The sequence below is a fragment of the Diabrotica virgifera genome, chromosome 1 (genome assembly GCF_917563875.1).
Source record: "Diabrotica virgifera virgifera chromosome 1, PGI_DIABVI_V3a".
NCBI lineage: Eukaryota > Metazoa > Arthropoda > Insecta > Coleoptera > Chrysomelidae > Diabrotica > Diabrotica virgifera.
Genome location: NC_065443.1, coordinates 150,257,675 through 150,280,987, shown reverse-complemented (window position 1 = coordinate 150,280,987; position 23,313 = coordinate 150,257,675). Strand labels below are relative to the sequence as shown.

The 23,313-nt window shown below is 34.7% G+C and overlaps 1 protein-coding gene across 1 annotated transcript in view; it reads left to right on the top strand.

The window, feature by feature from the left end:
* LOC126881180 (G1/S-specific cyclin-D3-like) overlaps positions 1-16,558 on the top strand; it is a 99,666-nt gene extending 83,108 nt beyond the window's left edge. Inside the window, exons 4-5 of the mRNA XM_050645269.1 lie at positions 12,847-12,992; positions 13,696-16,558. Coding sequence (XP_050501226.1) covers positions 12,847-12,992; positions 13,696-13,896 — 347 coding nt within the window. The 3' untranslated portion in view covers positions 13,897-16,558. The remainder of the gene's footprint in view (positions 1-12,846; positions 12,993-13,695) is intronic.
* The last annotated feature ends 6,755 nt before the right edge of the window (positions 16,559-23,313 follow it).

Here is a 23,313-nt window from a genome sequence, read left to right as displayed (position 1 = left end):
CAGAGGTGCCGACTCATATTTTCTATGGGGACTCCGACGATTTAGCCTCATAGGTACTTAAGTACTGAAATTAAATTCTTGAAAATGCTTTAAAAGTAGCTATATTTGCTGTATCAAATCTGTAACTTCTATCGGTCCACAGAACATATTTCTTAGTTTTCTTATATCCTGTTCTTCTATAGAAAAAAAAAATAATAGGAAGTAATAATTTCACAAATATTTAGGAAATGAAAAAGGTATAGGTACCCAATATAAGATTAGATAATTTTAGATAATAGAGAGATTTTGCACCTCTTAAAATAACCGCTGATTTTGGCTCCGCTATGGTTAACTTTCTTGGATTACAACAAAGCCTTCGATAAGGTCAGACATAACCGCCTTATCGAATTACTTGAAAAGGAAAACTTAGATATGAGGGACATCAGGATCATTAGTGCTATCTATTATAATCAGATCGCTGTGGTAAAAGAGAACAACGCCTTTTTAAATGAAATACAGATTGAGAGGGGCGTCAGACAGGGTTGCGTCCTGTCTCCTACCTTGTTCAATTTGTATTCAGAGGAAATAATCCAGGAAGCACTAGAAGACCTAACCACTGGAATAAAAGTAAATGGCCGACCAATCAATAATATACGGTTTTCCGACGACACTATTTTATTAGCCGAATGTCTTGAGGATTTACAACAAATGGTTGACAGAGTGGTAGAAGTCAGCCAAGAAAACGGACTGTCCCTAAACACAAAAAAGACACAATTTATGGTAATCACAACAGCTCAACAGCGCCAAGAAAGCATAACAATACATGGAGAACAAATTAAGAAGGTTGAAAAATATAAATATTTGGGTACAATAATTAATGAAACTAATGAGTACACAGAAGAGATTAAAGCAAGAATAGGACAGGCAAGAAATGCTTTCAACAAACTGAAAAAAGTACTCTGTAGCAGGGACATTACAATTTCTTTAAAGATAAGACTTCTGAGATGCTACGTTTTCTCCGTATTGTTCTATGGGTTGGAGGCTTGGACATTAAAGAAGGATGTTTCGGACAGATTAGAAGCTTTCGAGTTATGGGCCTACAGAAGAATATTAAGAATAAGTTGGGTGGATAGAGTCACGAATATCGAGGTGTTGAGAAGAATGGGAAAAGATAAAGAGGTTTTAAATACAATTAAAGTCAGAAAACTGCAATATCTGGGACATGTTATGAGGGGCGAGCGTTATAACTTGTTACAATTAATAATACAAGGAAGAATACAGGGTAGAAGGAGTCGCGGAAGAAGACGCATCTCCTGGTTAAACAATTTGAGAGCTTGGTTTAATTGCACTTCTGCTGATCTCTTTAGAGCAGCGGTATCGAAAGTGCGAATTGCCGTGATGGTTGCCAACCTTAGAGGAGATGGCACATGAAGAAGAAGATGGTTAACTTTATTAAACATAACGATTACGGCAACATTAAAAAGCAGAGTTTTTGCAGCCTGTCAAGTAGGTTTTTCGTGTCATCGTTATCATTATTTAAACATAACCTCACTTCACAACGTTATTGTAATTTTAAGCATATACATACTTAAACAGTTTTTGATATTTTAATTTATAGGTCATAAAAGTTAGAATCTATGTAAATGTAATTTTACTGATTTTTTTACATTCTGGCAACAAAGCAATTTAACCATTACTATAACGATAACGATAAGCACTACTTTAAACCTCCGTAAATTACGGAATCCCTTATGTTTAATAACGATAACGGATCATATTCGCTACTGCGCAGACGTAGTATAACGATATAACCATAACGAAATTGCAAAATAAGGGGTGCAAAATCTCTCTAATGTATCATCAAAATACCTCTTGGCGTGGAAACCTAATGACGGTATCGTGTCCTAACCCCTTTGTGACGCTTGTGGCCTTTAGTAACTTTATGTTGTCTGGAATAATGGTTGATGGTCATTCTGGTGCCATAACCTACGCACTCTTGATTACTTATTTACATTTCCGTCAGCACGTAGTTCAGCATTCCCTGCGACAAAGATATCACGTACTGATGCGACGCGTAGAATTGTTCATACAGGATGTTCGATTAACTGCAAAAACGGTCGTTTTTATTACCGATGTGTATATTTTTGATTGTGCTTGTGTCTGCATATTTTATGGTTTCGGCGCATATTTTAAAAACTAGAAATAACTATTTGATATCTCTATTTGCCAAATTGACAAATGCCACATACTAATCTGGAAAATCCACTAGGAATAGTTATTTACGTTACAAGACCGGAAAGTGGTGTTTTTCAGGTCGAGCCAAGCCGATTCCTGGAAGCTTTGGAGACCTGAAAAACGCTAATTTTCGGTCACGTGAAGTACAATATAATATTTTTTTAAGACCGACCTTTTGATGTAAATTTAATTTTTATTTTACTTTATATCATAATAAAATGATTAACAAATACTAAAACTAGATACTGAATATAACTGCATCAACTGAATAAACAGGTACATTACTTTTGAATATTTATGTTAAAAGTACAATAATTGTGACAGTTAAATATCTGAAGGGGTGTCAGAAATGCTTTTTCTTCGTTTATAATTTTTACTTTTTTTCTAGACAGCAATTTTTAAATGCGTCGTATGACTTCTCGTAACGGAGTTTTGATTCTTCTGGCAACATACCGTAAATGTAAATCACTTTCTTTGCTGCTTCCAAAATTTCTTCTGGAATTTCATTTTCTGTGTCGGACAATTCGAAATCAACTAACAACTGCAACAAATTAAAAATCAACTGGCACTTGTCACTTCATAATAAATCGCAACGTTGTTGTCATAGTAACGGAATCAAGGCAGTCTCTGTTATGAAAGAGCGATTGGAAAATAAAATATAGGGACCGGAAAAAGCTTTTGCCGGTCCTTAAAGTTCATTTTCCGGTCTTGACCGGCAAAATGGTATTTTCTGGACAAAAAATTATCCAGAAAGTGTACGTTTTCTGGTCGGTCTTAAAAAAATCATTTCCTGTAGCTGGCTGTATGCCTGCCATTATTCACAAAAAATTTAGTAAAATCCTTTATAAAATGTTTAATTTAATAAAAAATCCCTTAAAGGGCTAGATCGCAGAATCACTGTTGAAGGTTTATAACATGCTGAGCCACCAAAATATGTGTGAAAAACCCTTTAAATGTTATACATTTATGAAATATTTACAGTATTATGCTAAATAAAAAGTGGTGGTTAAAAATGAGCCCATCAGAATCAAAACCTGCCAAATGCAAAATTTTTCGTTCTGCTAAATCCAAACTGAAGTACAAATTTCTGAAGATGTAATGGGCATGCAGAAAAATGACAAATTAGTGTGCCATTTTATGAGATTTATTGATGCCCATGTGATTGAGAAATGACGGATACTTTTTGGAAACTACATTTTTAATGTTCTTTTAGCCTCCTGACAAAATTTCAACACATGGATCTAGCAGGTTTTGATTCCATAAACCTCAATTTTCGTAAATATAGCATCAGGAATCACAGTAGGTATTATACTCACCACAAAACACGTGGATTGCTCAGTCTGGAGACTATTTTCTTCACATTACGGACAGGAATTCGCAAATGTTGATGCCTGATAATTAATCATCACTTTTAATTTAACATAATAATGTATATGTTTCATAATTTTGTACAACCTGTTAACAGCACTGATTATGAACTTTTTAGTTCAAAAGTGTTGTTATGTAGCCCTTTAAGGGATTTTTTAATAAAATATATCGACGGTTAAATACCGAAACCTCATAAGTCAATATACCTACAACTTTTTAGGAGAGCGAAAAAACTGCAATGCGTAGTACGATTTTTTCTTTCTTAGTATTATTTATTTAATTATTACTTTGAAAAAGACATCAAAATATACTTTTCATGCATCTGGGGTTTTACCCGAACATTCGGAACAATAGGTATTTTCAACAGTCAAATTATAAATCTAAAAATGGCAAATTTTTGAGTTCCGAGGTTTCAACATTTAACCATCGATATTTAATAGGATTTACTAAATTTTTTAATAATTTGTAATTTTTATTTTTACCGAAACAATTATTATTTCATATACCTACATAGAGATAACCTTAAGATCTTCAAATATGTTGCGAACTACCGACAAATTTATGTCTGTAACGCATTAATTTTCAACCCAGTATCATTTTTTTTTCTTTAAAAAAATATATGTTCATTAGGAATCAAAAAGTCATTAACAATTTTTTTGCATTATTCCACCGATACTTAACATGTGGGTATGCGTAATAGAGTAATTTCCGTCAAAAAACTGTCCATATCATTGTATGGGGTACGACTCGCAAAAATACAGAGGAAGTGGCATATCAAATATCGAGTTAAAAACAGCTGTGATAATATTTAGATCCAATAATGTTACCATTATACGTCTGGAAACAATGTTGTTCTTGATGTTTCTGCGAAAAGAGACCTCTGAAACAGCGTTGCCAATTCAATTGGTTATCAAGGATTTAAGGAAATACACACAAACTTCACTAAAATTTTCATCAGACTTTTTCTTTTTCTATCGTATTGTAAGTTTAACCGGACTAATAACTATATAGTAAATAAGTACATTCATAAAGAGATGATCCTTTTAAGTAATTGTGGGTTAGGCTATGTGAAAATTATCAAGTTTCATTTGATATGAAGAATCAAATTTGGTTCTTTATTATTTACCTAAATTGCTTGATTTTATTTTTTTTGTATTTATAAACATTAAATTTCGTTATCATTCATCCATTTCGCACATTTTGGCAACTCTGCTTTAAAAGCGGCGGATGTCGATTGTTTTATATTAATTTGTACCAATTCTACAATATGACCGAAATTAATTTGCAAGACCCCTTGAAAATTTTAGTTCGTCGACCTCTGACGTCATTATTCGGGGATAACCTTGTATCTAAAATCGACGAGGCCAACACAGTTGCCAAAATTCTGGTATCTAGTAGGCCGGTATTAGATCGTTGCTTCTAAATTGACGGAATAGTTTTCTCCATGAGCTTTCAACACTTTATTTGGCTGGCCTCAACAGAATTTCGTTAGTTTTATTAGTTTAGGTTTTTCGTTTTTTTTTGCGGGCTGAACTTTTAGACCTGATTAGTCCACTGACAAAACAATAATTCCGGGAATACAAAAATACTTTTTGGGATCGATCAAGGAAGAAATTTAAAAAATTCTTATATCTGTCAACTGTAAAATGTAGAAGCACATTAAGAGCATACAGTAACGATCAACAGGTAGCAACAAACGCGGTCCAAGATTGCGGCTGTAATTTTGAATATTTTGTTGAGATGTTTGGCACACATAATATTATGTATTCGTAATACAATAAAGAATGGCGGTACAGAGCCCAATTTGAGAAATATGTTAGTATGTGGAAATAACTCTATACCTAAATAAAATATTGCAAAAAGGAGCCTGTATCGCCATTAAGAAGAACAAGAAAATACACTTTCTTCAAATAAACTTTTTTATCCCATGCCTAGATTTTGTGTCACATTGGATCTACTAAAAATCGATTTTCTATAACAAGAAATCCAACGTGACTCGGCAACATTTCGCGCCTATGAGTATAAAAATTATTGTTTTTGATATTATAAATGTCACTGTCAGTGTCGAATTACCGACGCACTGTTGCCTCACTGTTTGAAAGTTCGCAGAACTTTCGAAAAACAAAAATATTGATGACGCACCACTGTTTACTCTTAAGACAAAATAATATCTACAGAAATCTAGACTGTGCCGATCTGAGACTGAGCTGTGAGCCTTCCCGTAGGACTGGAAGGCCAGACTGGGCGGGGAACTTTTTGTCGCAGATAGCGCCGGACTCCACTTGCGATTTTCTAGTCGCGCGATTGTTTTGTCGCGAAGATTGAATACATTGTTTCAAATACAAGTCAATCTACGATTATTTAGTCGCAAATGGATTGGCTTGTATTTGAAACAATATGTTCAATCTTCGCGACAAAACAATCGCGCGACTACAAATCGCAAGTGGAGTCCGGCGCATAAGGCGCGTCCCAGTGGCTAATAAGTAACGGAATATTGATATATACTAATATATAGGCCGGGTGGAAATAAGGTTTACCCGCGAATGAACTGAGAACATGACAGGTGCTGTAGCTGTTGACTGTATATTTGTTGAACATGACACACACGTGCGCCAACACAAAATACACATGCACACCTACACTATGTTCAATCGTCAAATCACCAGACATAGGTACTTACGACAACAAGCAAATCTAGAAAAGTACTCAGAAATGAGTGACTCTCAGCATAAGTTTGGCCATCGACAGAAGTTCTGTTGTTGTTGCTAGTTTCGATGTCACTTTGGTACCAGGGCCAAACATGAGGTCTATCGGATGTTGACCGAGAGCTTATAATATAGGATCTGCCGGAGTCCCGAGAACTTGTAGAATAATAGTTCATGTGAGATTAACAGAACAGAGGTAAACCAACGGACAAAAAGTCGATACACTATGTAATGTATAGCAATAATCCATACATACAAGTAACTAACATATTATAGCGATACTTTAATACAAAATCCGATGAATTTAATATACATTATACCAAAAAAGCTGATGATTTGAAACTGATATTATCATAGTTTATATTATATTAAAAAGTTAGGTTTATACAGGCCTAAAACAGCTGTGATGAATTAAAAATTTATAGTTCTCCGAATAATCTCGTAATCACATTTGATTCATCAACTTTTTGAGTAATTTAAATATTTATAAAGTAGTCAGTCGAGTTATAACAAAATTCCGGAGTTCTTCTTGTCCTTTAAGAGGCCCGCATGTGAATTGTCTATAATATGACATATTCATAAGATGTGATATGACTTTTATTTACTAAAAACATGTTGAAAATAAGTTCTATCCCAAATATCCAATTATCAATACGAGGACGCGTCAAAAAATTATAGCAGCATTAACCGACTTCTATGTTGTTGCTACACACAATCTATTTCAAAGCAATATTTAAGTCTTTTGAAAAAACTTGTTATTCTTGCGAAGAATAAAGGTTTTTATTGAAAATAAGCAAATCGGTAAGACAATCAGATAGTACAGCTCGGTACGGTATAGGTTATTTGCTTGAGTTGCAAATCGAACGAAAATAAATAAACTAACTTTTGCGTCCAAAAACGAAAATATGCCTCATGTGGGGTTATAGAACTTACAAGACATATTGGTCTTGTGGAGAAAGTAATGTTTTCAGAGGGACATAGCTGTAGAGCTATGCGTAACACAGGGCGTTCTGTCCAAAACCTATGCTAGGTAACAGGAACTAGGAAAGCTTAAAAATAAAGCAAGGGAAAGTCGCCAAAAAGTAATAACGGCTCGCCACGATCGTTTAGTTGTCCAATCAGCTGGAAAACATCCAACCATTCCTCACCTGCAGCTCCAAAGGCAGCTTTTGGAAGCTACAGGTGTAACTTTTTCAGTTGAAACGATAAGAAGAAGAGTTCAAGAAGTATACAGCAGAAGACAGTTATGAGTTCCCGAGTTCCAGGCAGCACAAGATTGATCGCCTAAATTGGTGTCTTCACCACCAAAACTGGAACATTGGGAATTGGCAAAATGTGCTATTTTCAGAAAGTCAGGATTGGTGTAAAATCAGATGACCTACGAAATCGTGTACTTAGAGGTCGAAGAAGACAAGCAAGAACGAAAACTGTCAGATCTGTTCACAAATATACAAGGGGAAGTATAATGTTCTGGAGAGGAATTGTGATCCGTAAAAAAACTCTTTTAAATTTTCATCCAATCAACTTTAACTGCTCACAGGTATGTTGAAAACCTATAGTTAGGCTCTGGAGAGATGCAACAGGAGAAAATTTAATTTTCATGCATGATAATGGACCTCCACATAATATTGGAGTGACTAGAGACATCATTGAAGCAGAGGGTATCCCTTGCTTGGAGTGGACTGCTTGCTCACCTGAGCTTAACCCCATAGAGTATTTGTGGGATATGATTAATAGAAACATTAGAGCTCGCCGGAATAATCCACAAAACACCGCACGGCTAGTATAACTATAAGCTGCTCTTTAAGAATGGAGCAACCTACCACAACAATATGTTGACATTTGATTAGGAGCATGCCCACGCAAACTGAAGCTTGCATAGGACTAGAGCTGATAACACTGACCACAAAAAAAATAAAAAAAATAAATAAAAACAATTTCAACATTATTAGTTTTACATTGAAATTTTTTATTCTGTTGACTTTAAAGCAACTAGTTTTAATTTGTTTGTTAATTACTTTATTGTTTTATTTAATTGTTACGTATTTGTTATTCAATTGCTTTAAAATAGATTGTTTGACTTCGTGTGTTCGTTTTTTTTTTTTAAATTCGCACGAAATAATAAATATTAGATGATTCATGATTCCATATAAGTTTGGTTGTGTGTATGTTTGTTAATTCGAGAATCACTGCGTTATCACTTACACTTTATTTGGTATTAACAGGTAGAGGGATCTGAACTCTAATTATGTGTTCAAAACGCTTACACGTGGATAGAAATTAACAATTTTCAATAAACATTTCCATTGCAATTCGAATTAATCTCCTTCATTCTTCATTTTCCCCTCGTGTTCGAAGGTCCGAATACAATACAACGATAGGCGACAAGGTTATATTATTGAGCGATGTATCACGTAAAGTTAGTAAAGTATGCAAGTATACCTTGATTCTGTTACAAAGTAAAAATTACAAATATCTAGTAAGTTCAATCATATCGATATGATATAGGTACATATACTCAAAACGTTGTTCTTCACTCTACATCTTGCATGTACGTTTTAAGTATTTTTGTTCATTGAATCCTACTAAACCGCATCCCGAAAGTGACTTTAACACGGAGATCAATATCAAAAACCCGCAATTGCCGACAAAGAAATAATCAATACCCATTTTTATAAGCATCTAAAATATTAAGACCAGTTTGGAGGCCCCGACACTGATTATTAGGTGCCAGCAGTATACCTGCAATCAGTTTAATAATTGCTAATGTATATGCGGAAAAATTGATGTAAGTTCGACCCTGCAACGATAAGGCTGCGGTGAAAATAAAAGGAACGAAATTCATTCACGCACAGGCTCTCTAAATTGTCTGCTATACGAATATCCTTCAATATTTACTATTGGTAGGCAGAATTTTTACTGACCAGACATGTTGCCAGTTGAGTCAATAGTTTCAAATTTCATGTAGTGGGTGAATTAAAGAATATTTTTAATTCTAAAGTAGTTTTTCTTCAAACTATGATCCTACTATGCTCACTGCTCATCCCTGGAACTGCAGAGTTATTCATACATAGTACCTATATCAGAATGGTGATACACAGAAATGCACAACACTTCAAGAATAAAATGATCATTATTATAAACTTTAAGGGGCAAACAAGTTTCTTTTAATGACAGTAAATCACTTCTTCAAAGTAACCATGTAATCATTGTTCAAAACTCTTACAAAGCTTTTTCATACAAGTCATTTACATGTCTGTCAAACAAAATGTCGTGTCATTTGTCAGTTAAACCTAAAGAATTACATTTAAGACTAGCAATGTCAAGTCACGCCTCCTGTTCAACATGCTGCTATTTGATCTAGTATTGTACCACCTATTATGAATTAATAATGTTTCGGTTATTATACATCGATGGAATGATATGCTCATATTTTCTTTGATTTTATTACACGGTGATTTTTTTTCACAAGTAATTTTTCTGTCAATCAATTTCGTTTTTATTCCTGCAGAGTGAACGACAAGTGCTAATTAACACCACGTAGTTATGCTCAATATGGTAGCTTACTGATCTTCCCCTTTGATTTCAAAGTATGTTTAATGCTATTGGATAACAATCATATTTATGACAGTACGACCATTTAAATTGGCTGTTAAAAATGGTTCGCATGTTCTTCGACGATTAAAAGAAACTGCTCCAATAAAACTCCACTTTTCCTCGCTCAACGTGAAGCACTTAACAAAAATTATTTATAACGTCCTTATGGCTTCACAGCTAACAACTGTTTTCACGTCTGGTTGCAATAAATGACTGACATAATTTCTAAATCTTCATAATTCCAGATATATGAAAGCGGGAGATAACGTGTCGTCCCAACTGAACTGTTAAAAATGTGTCAGTTGGTATAAAATTCTTAGAAGATGTGAAGTGTGCAATTCTTCATTAAGTTTCAAAAGAGTATACAAATATAGCATAAATTCTAATGTTTGTTCATAAATATCTATCCACTATGTACTTATAATAGTCTATAGTGCATCACTTTTCGATTTGACAAACAAAAAAGAAATTGAAAATAAAAGTTGACAAAACTTTAACGCGTTCTTCACTAAACTGCTTAAAGGCAGAGGTGAGGGTGTTAAAACCAAACTGGTGTAAGTTATATTTGTGAAATGATGTACGTCTTGCTTTATAACCTTGATAAATAGACCTCTTTTCAGGAAAATCTGGAAAAGGGGTGTAAGTATTTACAGTAATACAGTAAAAACTTACACCACTTTTTCTTTGAAGAGGTCTATAAATCAAGATTATAAAGCAAGGCTTACATCATTTCAAAAATATGACTACAGCACTTTGGTTTTAACCCATTCATGTATATAATATTTTCTTGAGACATTTCGTAAGGTAACGCTGTCGAGACATTTTTTGATTTCTGCTTATTTTTTGTTTCACAATAATAAATCTGTTGATTTTCTCCTTTTTTTGCAAAAAAAAATCGTTTTTTTTTACTTCTGAGTGATACCAAAAAGTCAAAAATCATTAAAAACTAAAAAACTCGATAGCGTTAGCTCGAGAAACTCATAAGTTAATAAAATATGTTTGAATTTTTTGTTTCACATGATCCAATGATAAGTTCTGATGTCCACCGCAAAATACATTTTTTTTAGGTATCTTTAAATTTTGACACCGTTGGCTTATTTTTCAATATTTTTCCTTGAATTTTTTTTGAATATTTTTTAAATTACCTACATTGAATATGCTTATTTAATTTAAAAATTAATTAAATTGATTTCAAACCCTACGCCCCACTTTAGGATAGCTATATGTATATAGAGGGATAGATATATTTTCATAGGCAACCCATGCAAGTTGTATTTGTCTTTGTATGAAATTTGGCAGCACCAAGCACCATTTTCTTAAAAATGATGCTTGGTGATTTACGAAAATGTAGATAAAAATACTCCTACTGTTTCAAATATCGTTGCGGATTTGCAGAACAACTTTGATATATCTTTCTTTTTAACACTTCTAAAGTTTTTAACACCAAAATAAACAATATAGTACATATATGTAATAGTAATAATGACAACAATGATTTTCTAAAAAATAATTCTTAAAACGGTCACTAACCTGAATACGGAAGCGAAATATCAGGAAAATATCCTAATAACTTTTTTTTAATAAAAACGTCTAATTACTGTTCCCTGTTCTATTTCCCAAAATACACTTTGAAAACAAAATATTAACGACATATTCATAACATCCTCGTATTAGTCGAGAGTAATTGGCTACATTCTGCAATGACGCGTTGGCACCAATCTAGCAATTACAGAGTAATGAACCAAATGACATTTTCTGGAAACTTTACTGCTGTACGATATAGTTCTTGGATCAAATTGTTTTATACAGGTTTCGCCGATAATGGTAGTGCTAAACGTACATCAATAGTAGATTATAATAAAAACAAATAAGGGCAAATGTGATTCCCTTTCGTATTTAAATAGGCCATAAAAAGTGGCAGAAGCACTGAGCGAGAGAAGAAATGTGCAGAAGTCTGTAGAGATGGGAACATTATTTTTGTAATAGTTACTCCGAAACAGTATCACTGAAAGATCGGGTTTGTTTTTCAATACAGTGCCAGAGTCAAGGAGTACATACTTCTCATTCTTTTCTTTCTTAACGTCAGATTCATATTACGTAATTTTAAATATATGTGTTAATTTCACTTCGCGTCGAATTTTGTACGTAATTTACTGGATTAACTAAAAAGTTTATACGACTTGCAAACAAAATAAGTATTTTCTTTGCTTGTTTCATTAAAATTTTATGTTGAAGAATGTCTTCTCGGTAATCGTATAAATACATAATACAAATTTATTTAATGCCTTTGGAATAATTCCGACAGAACTGCGATGTCCATCTCTACGCGTCTGTCGAATGCTTTTGAAAGAAGAAGTAGAAGTTCGCCGAATGGAATGCATCTTGGCGCTGCAACATTTCTCACGACCCAAACTGGGCATATTTTCAAGGTCTGCCTCATGCGCCCATTCCTTGTGTATACAAGGAGGGTCAATCTTAGGAGTAAATAAATTCTTTCGGGATCAACTTCCGATAATAATTATTAGGTATATTTGTATTTAAATTATACTGTGAAGATAGTACTTCCAAGGTATATTTTTATCAACTATTTTTCATCATACTATGGGTGTGAAATGAAAAAAAGTCCAGAAAAGTTACACAGATTTGTGACATAAGATGAGTAAACGAAAATTCGAGACACCGACGAGCTGTTTAGTTCTTTTCTTTTTCTTTCGTTTACTTTTAGTTGGCTTTCCTAATCTCAGAAAGCTGTAGCACAAAGAAATTTTAGTTTTTGTTCCCTATTATTGCACTATACATTAATAAATGGTCAACCGAAGCTACTATTTTATTTTTCTTTACTATGTATTATGAAAATTATCCAATATTTTTCACGTGATTTTTCGTATCTTTAATAAAATTTAAAATAATTTACACACCTGAGGCCATCTTTGACTGTACTAATAAGGATTTTTTTTTTCAGAATTCACTTTTTCAAGGTACCACCCAAGTATTATTGCATGTGCAAGCATAGCATCTGCATTGTGTGGTGTAGGATGGATCTACAAAAGTGGCCGTAGTCTAGAAGACCTCTTACAGAGACTGACTGAAATAACAAATATAGAAAAGGTATGCAATTACAAACGTGTAATATTTAATGTCATAATTATAGACAGGAAGTACTCTTGTACTTACAACTAAAGATTAACAATACAATTGTATTTTACTATAATTGTAGGCTTTCCTTTGTTATTTCTGTATTTTATATTTTTATATTTTATGTTTTGCTTTCATTGAGATTTTTAACTGCTGCGAACTTTTTTTATTTTCGTCATTCATACATTTTGTTTATGACTGTTCATATGTCACTGATTATTTTATCAATGAATCTTATCGCTTCTTTCTATGATACTATATTTATTTCCGTTCCTGTTTTTTCCGAATTTAATATTAGGTTTATGGTTTTCTTAATCACGTACAAAAATTTGTTACGATGTTATATTTATAAACAACTTTCCTATTTCTAAATAATACAATGAAGACAATAATTGAACACATTTTTGCTTGTTTATGTTACCTAATGACCTACTTAGCGATCTGCAATTCAACAATGTCTAAATTCAATTCTAAATAACAAACATTCAAAAATTGTTTTTAAAAACTTTTTAAATATTTTTATTGACTTATTAGTTTTAAACACTATTTTTTGTATATTTCTTAAATTATAATCTAAAAATTTTTTTTTTTAAATCTGAAAACTATGGATGATCAAGTTCTTACCACAATACTAATTTTGAATAACTGGTTCTAAGTGAGTATAATTTTGTTGCAGGATTACGTCCAACAGTGCTTAACACTGATCGACAAGATGATCAGAGACTCATCCTACTTAGAGCAAGAAGTCCAAAGCCAAGAAGTGACGTCCTACGACGCCACGCTCAGACCTGGAGAATCAACTCCTCCCCCAATGGAGAAGAACCAGGAGCATAGCACCGCTCTAACACCTACGGATGTGCATGACATTCACTTTTGACAAAAAAATAAAGTGCCAGTGATATAAAATTTAACTAGAGCTTCCATATACATTTTTAAAATTTTAATTCGTACCTTAAATAGAAAACTTTATTTTTTAATAATTTTCTGTGCGGTAATGAGGTTTGGAAATTGGATCGACTTGCTTATTTGAAACGCAAAATGGTTACCATAAGACGGCACCTTTCACTAATGCATTTCAAGTTTTCTCGCCTTCTACTTTAATTTTTGTACAAACCCGTAACGATTCCTAATTTTGTTATCTCATACTTAATTTTGAAAACTTGAATTGCATTATATTGTCCGTTAGCCATTTTGTGATCGGTGTATAATAAATATGACGTGCGATGTTCTGTGACTGGATCCATTTTCCCAAACTCGAAGCGTGGACGTGCAGGATAAAATAGAAGAGAAGAATGATAGAAGAATAAAATGAATGATGAAATGTCATGAAAAACTTCGGGGGAAGGCAATAAATTACGCTTTAAGTGAGAAACAATAGTGTATAAAGCATTTTTGGTTATTTTTGAATTGCAGGAACAGACCAGAACACTATTTTTAATTCGCCAAAATAAACTTACCAGACCTTATTCATATTTTTAAATGAGGTCATAATAAAGCACCTGTTAGAATATAACGTAACCTAACCTAAAGAACTGAAATCATTCTCATAACCAAATAATTTCATTTTTAATTCAGAAATGCAGTTTTAAGTTGTGTGCAATACATTAGTTACCATTTTTGTTCATAAAATTTTTAAATTACAGATAAAAATGGTTATTGTTTCAGTCTGGTCCTGCGCCAAAAGCCTAGAACACTGGGTGACCTTAATTGAAATCTTTGAAACTTCTTAGTCATTGTACATACATAATTTTTGTTCCTGGTTTTGATTTTATCCAAATCGGTTGAAATCATAGTTTATAAATTATTTACCTAACACTTCAATATCTGGATCTGTTGCACAAATTTTTTATATAGGTACATATTACCCTATTATACGCCATTTTGCATTTACCCTACGATTATGGCTTGAATATTTCATTTGGAGTAACATTTTGATATTAAATATAAAATTCAATTTAAACTATCAAGTACAACCTAGGTATGTATTCACATATTCCTGTGATCATAAAACCGTAAACCATAAAAAATATAAAAAGATTTTCAAAACTATTTGTAATCTAAATTATAATTATTATTTAGTTAGGTACCTACCAGTAAAAATTATTTTGGAATCTCAACATTTAAAAGCAAGAGAAATAATTGTGCAACAGACAATACTTCAAAGACTGTAACTTTCTCTTTAAAGAGAGTTCTCTTTAAAGGGAAGTAGGTTTAAGTCCATAAGATGTAATTGAAACATTTTTATTGTTTATAAAATAAAATAATTTGTGAAAGCATTTATTTTGATATGTTAAAAAGTGGGATTTGTTTTTATCGCTGTTATAAAATAAAAACAAATTCAAATTTTACTTAGGAATGGTTTTTAGTTCCCACCTTTCGAGTTTGAATTAATTAGTTTTTTACAGTTAGGATTTTGTAAATAATTTAAATTTTACTGTGATGTGTAACTAAACCCCAATGTATTTTTATGGACTTATTCCTCTATTTACGACTTAATACTAATTTAATTGTACAAAATATAGGTTTTTCTAATTAATACTACAGTAGGATAGTAAACCTCAATGCAATATAAAAAGTTAATTATACTGTAATTTCATCCATATCTTTCTATTTGTGTGAATTTTAATATGTAATTATTATAGGCACTCGCATTTGTGATTGTTTTAATTATATTTTGTGATTTTTTTGCAATGTTTAATTCCAAAAAAACAGAAGGTCAAACTGTGCCATATAGTCAATACTACACGATCGAATTTATTATATTTATAATTTAATGTTATTTGTAAATAAAATTTTTATATGTAGAGTTGCATTTTATTCCCTAGTAATATAGTAAATTCAAATTATCAATTTAATCGATGATGGATAAATATCTGAACAATTTTATTAACTAATGTTTGTATAGATGTTTGTCCAAATACAGAGAATCTAGATTTGGTATTAGATTATTTGGTACAGACGCCTTTAAAGTGATCAATAAAAATTTTATAAAAAAAAATAAAATAAAAATCCATCCGTATATCTAGTAAGTATCTTGCTTGTGCTGAATATATTTAACGATGGAATGAATAGCTTATATTATTACTGTATATATGTGTAAATATGAAATCATTCTAAACCACAACTCACACTGCCACTGTATAGTGAAGTCATTTAAATTCTTATTTTGGGAATTTCTTTGATCTTAAGGGGAATTAAAGAAGGATTCTGGGAGATTTTATATATCTTTCGTAATTAATAAGTATGCATTGATGGGATAACTGTATATACCAAATTAACATATATATTGACATTAGGAAAAGGTATTTCAAATTATTTAATCAACTGATATTTGACTTCACTAAAATACCTACATTGTTCAACTTTGCTCATGTTTACACACAATAGTTCAATATTATATACCTCAATATCAGTTCCAATCAATAGACCGATCAAGAAATTTTATTGTACAGCAATTGTAATCATATTATATATGCTTTTATTTGTAAATAATTATATATCTCTAAGAGAATTTTTATAATAAAAAAATATTTACAATACCTTGTGTTATTATTTTCTAAAAACGATTAGATCATACCTTCTGTTTATAAGTAAATAGCAAGATATTAACCAAACTAAATATTACAAAGAGAAAAGGAGATAACTTATGTAGCTGCAACACGAAATACTTTTTGAAGTGAAAACTCCTTTAGGGACGTTGTGCATTTTTTGATGGGAAAAAAGTATTGAATTAGCGACCGTCATCACTTCGGCGAAATACATTCTTGAAGTGGAAACTTCTTTAGGGACGTTGTGCACTTTTTGGGTGGGGAAAAAGTATTGAATTATCGACTGTCATGGCTAAGGCGAGATATTGGTAAATTATAAAAAAAAACAATGAATAACCATTTCAATTTCGTTGCAAAACGAAAATACAGCCGAACCATACTCTAGTCAAATCAGAGAGTGCAACAAACACCTCTACCGGTTTCGAAACTTCATCAGGAGGCACATATGCTGCTCTCTCTGATCCAACCAAAACAAACCCCAGCGTGCTGTGTAACGAACTAAATGGCATAGATGCCCTAGCGGCAACTGTTAGCAAAAAGACGTAAGTTTTCACTCTAATGGCATATAAAACAACATAATGCTATTCTACATCCCACCATTAGGTTGGATCAGAGAAAGCAGATATGAGAGCAGGTATGTGCCTCCTGATGAGAGACTAATTAGTTTCGAAACCGGTAGAGGTGCTTGCTGCACTCTCTGATTGGACTAGAGTGTGGTTCGGCTGTATTTTCGTTTTGCAACGAAATTGAAAATGGTTATTCATTTTTGATTTACATTTACTCTGATTGGAGTACGAAGGGAACCATTCTCGTTGGAACTTTACCGCGTTGAGCAGATGGGACGTGAATTGTAAATTGTAGAATTCCCTCATCTTCCTTAGTCTCCGCATCCGTATGGTTTGCAAATTGTAGAAGCCTCGGAGGTGTAACCAGAGAAGGTTCCCATTGTTTTCATTCTGGTGGGATGTAGAATAGCATTATGTTGTTTTATATGCCATTAGAGTGAAAACTTAGTCCTTTTTTTATATACTATAAGTTGGATGTGTAGTAAGTTCGACCGAAGGTAAAGGAGGCATAGAGTATGTAGTAGGTACCCGAAGGCGCTTGGTTCGTCAGAATTTTTGATTTCTGTCGGCACTCCCCCGAGTGCCTTAATTTTTTTTTATGAAATTGTCAAATTGTGTGACCAATCGAAAATACTATCCAGTTATGAAGGGTCCTATGTTGTAGGCACGAAGCCGTTGGTAAACGAATTTTGTTGTGCGTAACAAACACGTAACCAGCTATATACGTGCTCTTGATTCAGTTTCCTCTGAAGATTAATCGTCATCGATCTGAGATATTACATACCTGCATGAAAAACCAGTCGTAGAAAAAGTGTATAACCTGTTTTTTGTAAAACATCCAGATGCTAATTATTACATGATGTTCAAACGACTAAAAATTAATAAAGAGTTTAGACAGCTGAGCCGAGACGAAAAACGAATACTAAAAAGAATGGAGAAAAGTACCTATATAGAAACAACTGAAAGAACTGAAGAAGTATAACACAGATCGAAACGCGAAAATTCTACACAAGAAAGTTAACCAGAACAGAAAGGAATTCAAAATTAGACTATCAGTAGTTAGAAACAACAGGAGAAATAATTGGTGAACAGGATCAGATACTAGAGAGATGGACAGAAAATATTGAGGGTTGACTGAATATAAGAAGTGATATCAGGTCGCAGGAAGCAGACATCCAGTTTGAAGGCATAGACGACGAAATAGAGAGAGATAACATTCCATCAGTAAGAAGTCATCGAGCAATACAAAAATTGAAATAAAACAAAATTCCTGGAGCAGATGGCAGTTCTCGTGAGCTTTTAAAACATGACGCGAAAAAACTGACCTGTTGTACCTATATGAGGTCTAATATCAGAAATGATTTGGAAGTAGGTAAAACTACCAGAAGATTGAAACGTAGGTATAATTTTACTTATCCACAAGAAATCAGATCAAACAACTTGTGGTAACTATAGAGGAATTACCCTCCTAAACCTGACCTACAAAATACTGGCAAATATTCTTGCTAAGACAAGCTTTGGAAAAACATGAGCATGGAAGTGATACTCGACATTTGTTTGTGGACTTTAGACACAGTATAAAGAGGGACAGTAGAACCACTCCAAAAAATTGGAAGTAAAATCTGTAGTCGCGCATGGCGACCGCGCAATGTTCTTAGTCGCTTTTGCCCAACTCTCGCATTGCTAGTCGCATAGAAACGTACGGGTTTTAACAGGGAAAACCCGCATCCACCACTGGTGAATTATCAATTGCGTACTGCCGGCATTACTTCTTGAGATCAAAGTGCCGACAGAGAAGTGGTTTTACTGTCCCTCTTTATACTGTGCTTTAGATGTGTCTGACAGTGTAGACAGAAACACTAAAAAGCCATGGTAGAATTCAATATCCCAATGTAAAGCGACGAAATGCATATAAAGCAATGAAATTTATGAAAGCGACCCTCTCATCTGTCGAGTGTATGTAAGGTTAGAGTGCAGAACGGAGTATCAAGAACTTTCCGGACAAATAGGACTTCAAAACGGAAACTGGTGTATGTTCTCAAAAAAACTGATAGTGTGGAAATAAATTTATTAGATCAGCTAAGTACTTTCAGCATTTTAAATGCCATCATCAGAGGCATTAAAATGCTGGAAGTACTTCATCATCATCATTTGGCTCTACAACTCTATGTGAGTTTTGGCCGCGTTTACTATTTCCCTCCATTGTTGTCGATCCTAAGCAGCTATTTCCCATTGCTGTACTCCCATTTTGCGTAAATCACTGGCCACTGCGTTCTTCCATCTCTTTCTTGGGCGACCAACTGACCTTTTGCCATCGGGCCTTTCCCAGAATGTGGCGTTCAGAAGTCTTTTGTCACTCGATCTTAGCACGTGACCCGCCCATCGTATTCGGTTTGCTTTAATGTAGCGTACTATGTTTTCATCTCCATATATTGTCTGGAGTTCATTATTGTGTCTTCTTCTCCATTCTCCTGTTGTCTCTTCTCTGCAAGGCCTATAGATAGTCCGCAGTCAAGTACCAGTAATTTTGTCGTTTCCCGCTGGTTCAGAGTCCATGTTTCGCTTCCATACGTTATTGTGGGACGAATTATTATCTTATATACTCTTATTTTTGCTGGTCTTGAGAGTATTTTTGATTTAAGTAGGGTCATTAATGAGTAATATGCCTTGTTTCCTGCAATGATCCTGGCTGCCACGTTCTTTTCGTATTTATTTTCAGATGTTATGATCGCTCCCAGGAGTCCCAGTTATTAAATTCTTTGACGACTTTAAAGTTGTATTAATTAATTGTTACGTTTTGTCTAACCCTTGGTCTTAGGTTCTTCGTAACCACCATGTGCTTGGTCTTGTCCTTGTTGACCTTAAAACCAACTTCCTTGGCCCCGTTCTCGAATAGGGTGAAAACTTCTTTTGCATCTGGTGGATTGTGCAATTGTGTCCACGTCATCCGCAAAGGCCAATAGTATTTTTGATCTTTGGGCGGCAAATCCGTTTGTTAGTTGTGGCTGAGCTTTCCTTACTGCATGTTCTAGTGCGAAGTTAAACAGCAGGGGGGCGAGAGGATCTCCTTGTCTAAGCCCGGTGTCAATGAGGAATTCCTCCGACGTGGTGCTGCCAATTCTGATTCGTGCAGAAGCGTTCTCCCTTCTCACCTGTGCTAATCGTACCAGCTTTCCAGGTACTCCCATTTCTACCATAGTCTCCCATAATGCTTCTCTGCTAACAGAATCGTAAGCTTGTTTAAAGTCCACGAAGATTTGGTGTACATCGCGGTTGAATTCCCAGTTTTTTCCAACACCTGGCGTAGGACGCAGATCTGGTCTATGGTCGACCTTCCCGGTCTGAATCCGCTTTGGTAGTCGCCTATTATTTCCTCTACGTATGGAAAGTACTTAGCTGATTTAATAAATTTATTTACACACTATCAGTTTTTTTTGGAAACATAGGTACACCAGTTCCCGTTTTGATTTATATAGAAGTGTGTACAAGTCAAACAGTATTTTTCTATATATAAATAGAACTTCGACAGGGACATAGCCTATGGTGCGTGTGCCTTATGTTCAACTTTACCCTGGTAAAAGTTATTGAGTCTGGAATAACAACAGGTGGAACCATTATTAATAGGAGTATACAAAAACTAGACTAAAGAAAATCGGTGCCGGCGTGTGTGAGATGTCCCTTTCTAACATATGGTTCGCACTATCGGAATTTCGACGGCCGATATAAAATCAACCATCCAAAATCGGTGGGTGTGTCTGTGTGTGTGTGTGTGTGTGTGTGTGTGTGTGTGTGTGTGTGTGTGTGTGTGTGTGTGTGTGTGTGTGTGTGTGTGTGTGTGTGTGTGTGTGTGTGTGTGTGTGTGTGTGTGTGTGTGTGTGTGTGTGTGTGTGTGTGTGTGTGTGTGTGTGTGTGTGTGTGTGTGTGTGTGTGTGTGTGTGTGTGTGTGTGTGTGTGTGTGTGTGTGTGTGTGTGTGTGTGTGTGTGTGTGTGTGTGTGTGTGTGTGTGTGTGTGTGTGTGTGTGTGTGTGTGTGTGTGTGTGTGTGTGTGTGTGTGTGTGTGTGTGTGTGTGTGTGTGTGTGTGTGTGTGTGTGTGTGTGTGTGTGTGTGTGTGTGTGTGTGTGTGTGTGTGTGTGTGTGTGTGTGTGTGTGTGTGTGTGTGTGTGTGTGTGTGTGTGTGTGTGTGTGTGTGTGTGTGTGTGTGTGTGTGTGTGTGTGTGTGTGTGTGTGTGTGTGTGTGTGTGTGTGTGTGTGTGTGTGTGTGTGTGTGTGTGTGTGTGTGTGTGTGTGTGTGTGTGTGTGTGTGTGTGTGTGTGTGTGTGTGTGTGTGTGTGTGTGTGTGTGTGTGTGTGTGTGTGTGTGTGTGTGTGTGTGTGTGTGTGTGTGTGTGTGTGTGTGTGTGTGTGTGTGTGTGTGTGTGTGTGTGTGTGTGTGTGTGTGTGTGTGTGTGTGTGTGTGTGTGTGTGTGTGTGTGTGTGTGTGTGTGTGTGTGTGTGTGTGTGTGTGTGTGTGTGTGTGTGTGTGTGTGTGTGTGTGTGTGTGTGTGTGTGTGTGTGTGTGTGTGTGTGTGTGTGTGTGTGTGTGTGTGTGTGTGTGTGTGTGTGTGTGTGTGTGTGTGTGTGTGTGTGTGTGTGTGTGTGTGTGTGTGTGTGTGTGTGTGTGTGTGTGTGTGTGTGTGTGTGTGTGTGTGTGTGTGTGTGTGTGTGTGTGTGTGTGTGTGTGTGTGTGTGTGTGTGTGTGTGTGTGTGTGTGTGTGTGTGTGTGTGTGTGTGTGTGTGTGTGTGTGTGTGTGTGTGTGTGTGTGTGTGTGTGTGTGTGTGTGTGTGTGTGTGTGTGTGTGTGTGTGTGTGTGTGTGTGTGTGTGTGTGTGTGTGTGTGTGTGTGTGTGTGTGTGTGTGTGTGTGTGTGTGTGTGTGTGTGTGTGTGTGTGTGTGTGTGTGTGTGTGTATAACACCAAATAATACCAAATACTATGGACGTTATAGTATTTGGTATAGTATTTGGTATAACGTCCATAGTATTTGGAATTATGCAGCTGCTGCATTTTCGTTTTGCAAAGAAATTGAGAATGTTTATACATTTTTAATTCATTTACTCTTTTGTTTGAGTATTAAGGAATCTTTCTTGTTGGAGCTTTATCAAGCTGAGTAGATGAGTTGTGAATTATTTAAAATTCTCTCATCTTAATTTCCTCGGCACCCTGTATGATTTATAAATTTTGAAAATCTCAGGAGGTGTAATCAAAGAAAGTATTCCACCTGTTGTCAATCTGGTGGTACGGAGGCGATATTTATTGTCGTTTTCTGCGCTACTTCGATTGATAACTTAGTTTGTTTTTCGGTAGATGGCCCTAGTTCATCCGTGACATTTCTTTCTTTGCAATTCGGGAAGGCCCAAGCTATGGTAAATGGTTAAGGCAGAGAGAAGAGGATATGGGTTTACTGATGAGGGGAAAAAGATCTCCGAAACCGGTATAGACTCTTCCTGCACTCTCCGCTTTAACCAGAGTATTATGCAGCTGCTGCATTTTCGTTTTGCAAAGTATACATTTTTAATTCATTTACTCTTTTGTTTGAGTATTAAGGAATCTTTCTTATTGGAGCTTTATCACGCTGAGTAGATGAGTTGTGAATTATTTAAAATTCTCTCATGTTAATTTCCTCGGCACCCTGTATGATTTATAAATTTTGAAAATCTCAGGAGGTATAACCAAAGAAAGTATTCCACCTGTTATCAATCTGGTGGTACGGAGGCGATATTTATTGTCGTTTTCTGCGCTACTTCGATTGATAACTTCGTTTGTTTTTCGGTAGATGGCCCTAGTTCATCCGTGACATTTCTTTCTTTGCAATTCGGGAAGGCCCAAGCTATGGTAAATGGTTAAGGTGGAGAGAAGAGGATATGGGTTTACTGATGAGGGGAAAAAGATCTCCGAAACCGGTATAGACTCTTCCTGCACTCTCCGCTTTAACCAGAGTATTATGCAGCTGCTGCATTTTCGTTTTGCAAAGAAATTGAGAATGTTTATACATTTTTTTTTCATTTCCAAGTATTTTGTTGTTAAAGATGTTCAAAATTGTAAGCGTTCCATAGTATGTAACAATATATTATTAAAAAATCACTTTAACACTTTTCCTCTTTTCTCTATTGAGTATTACCCATACAGCACAGGTCATCTTTAA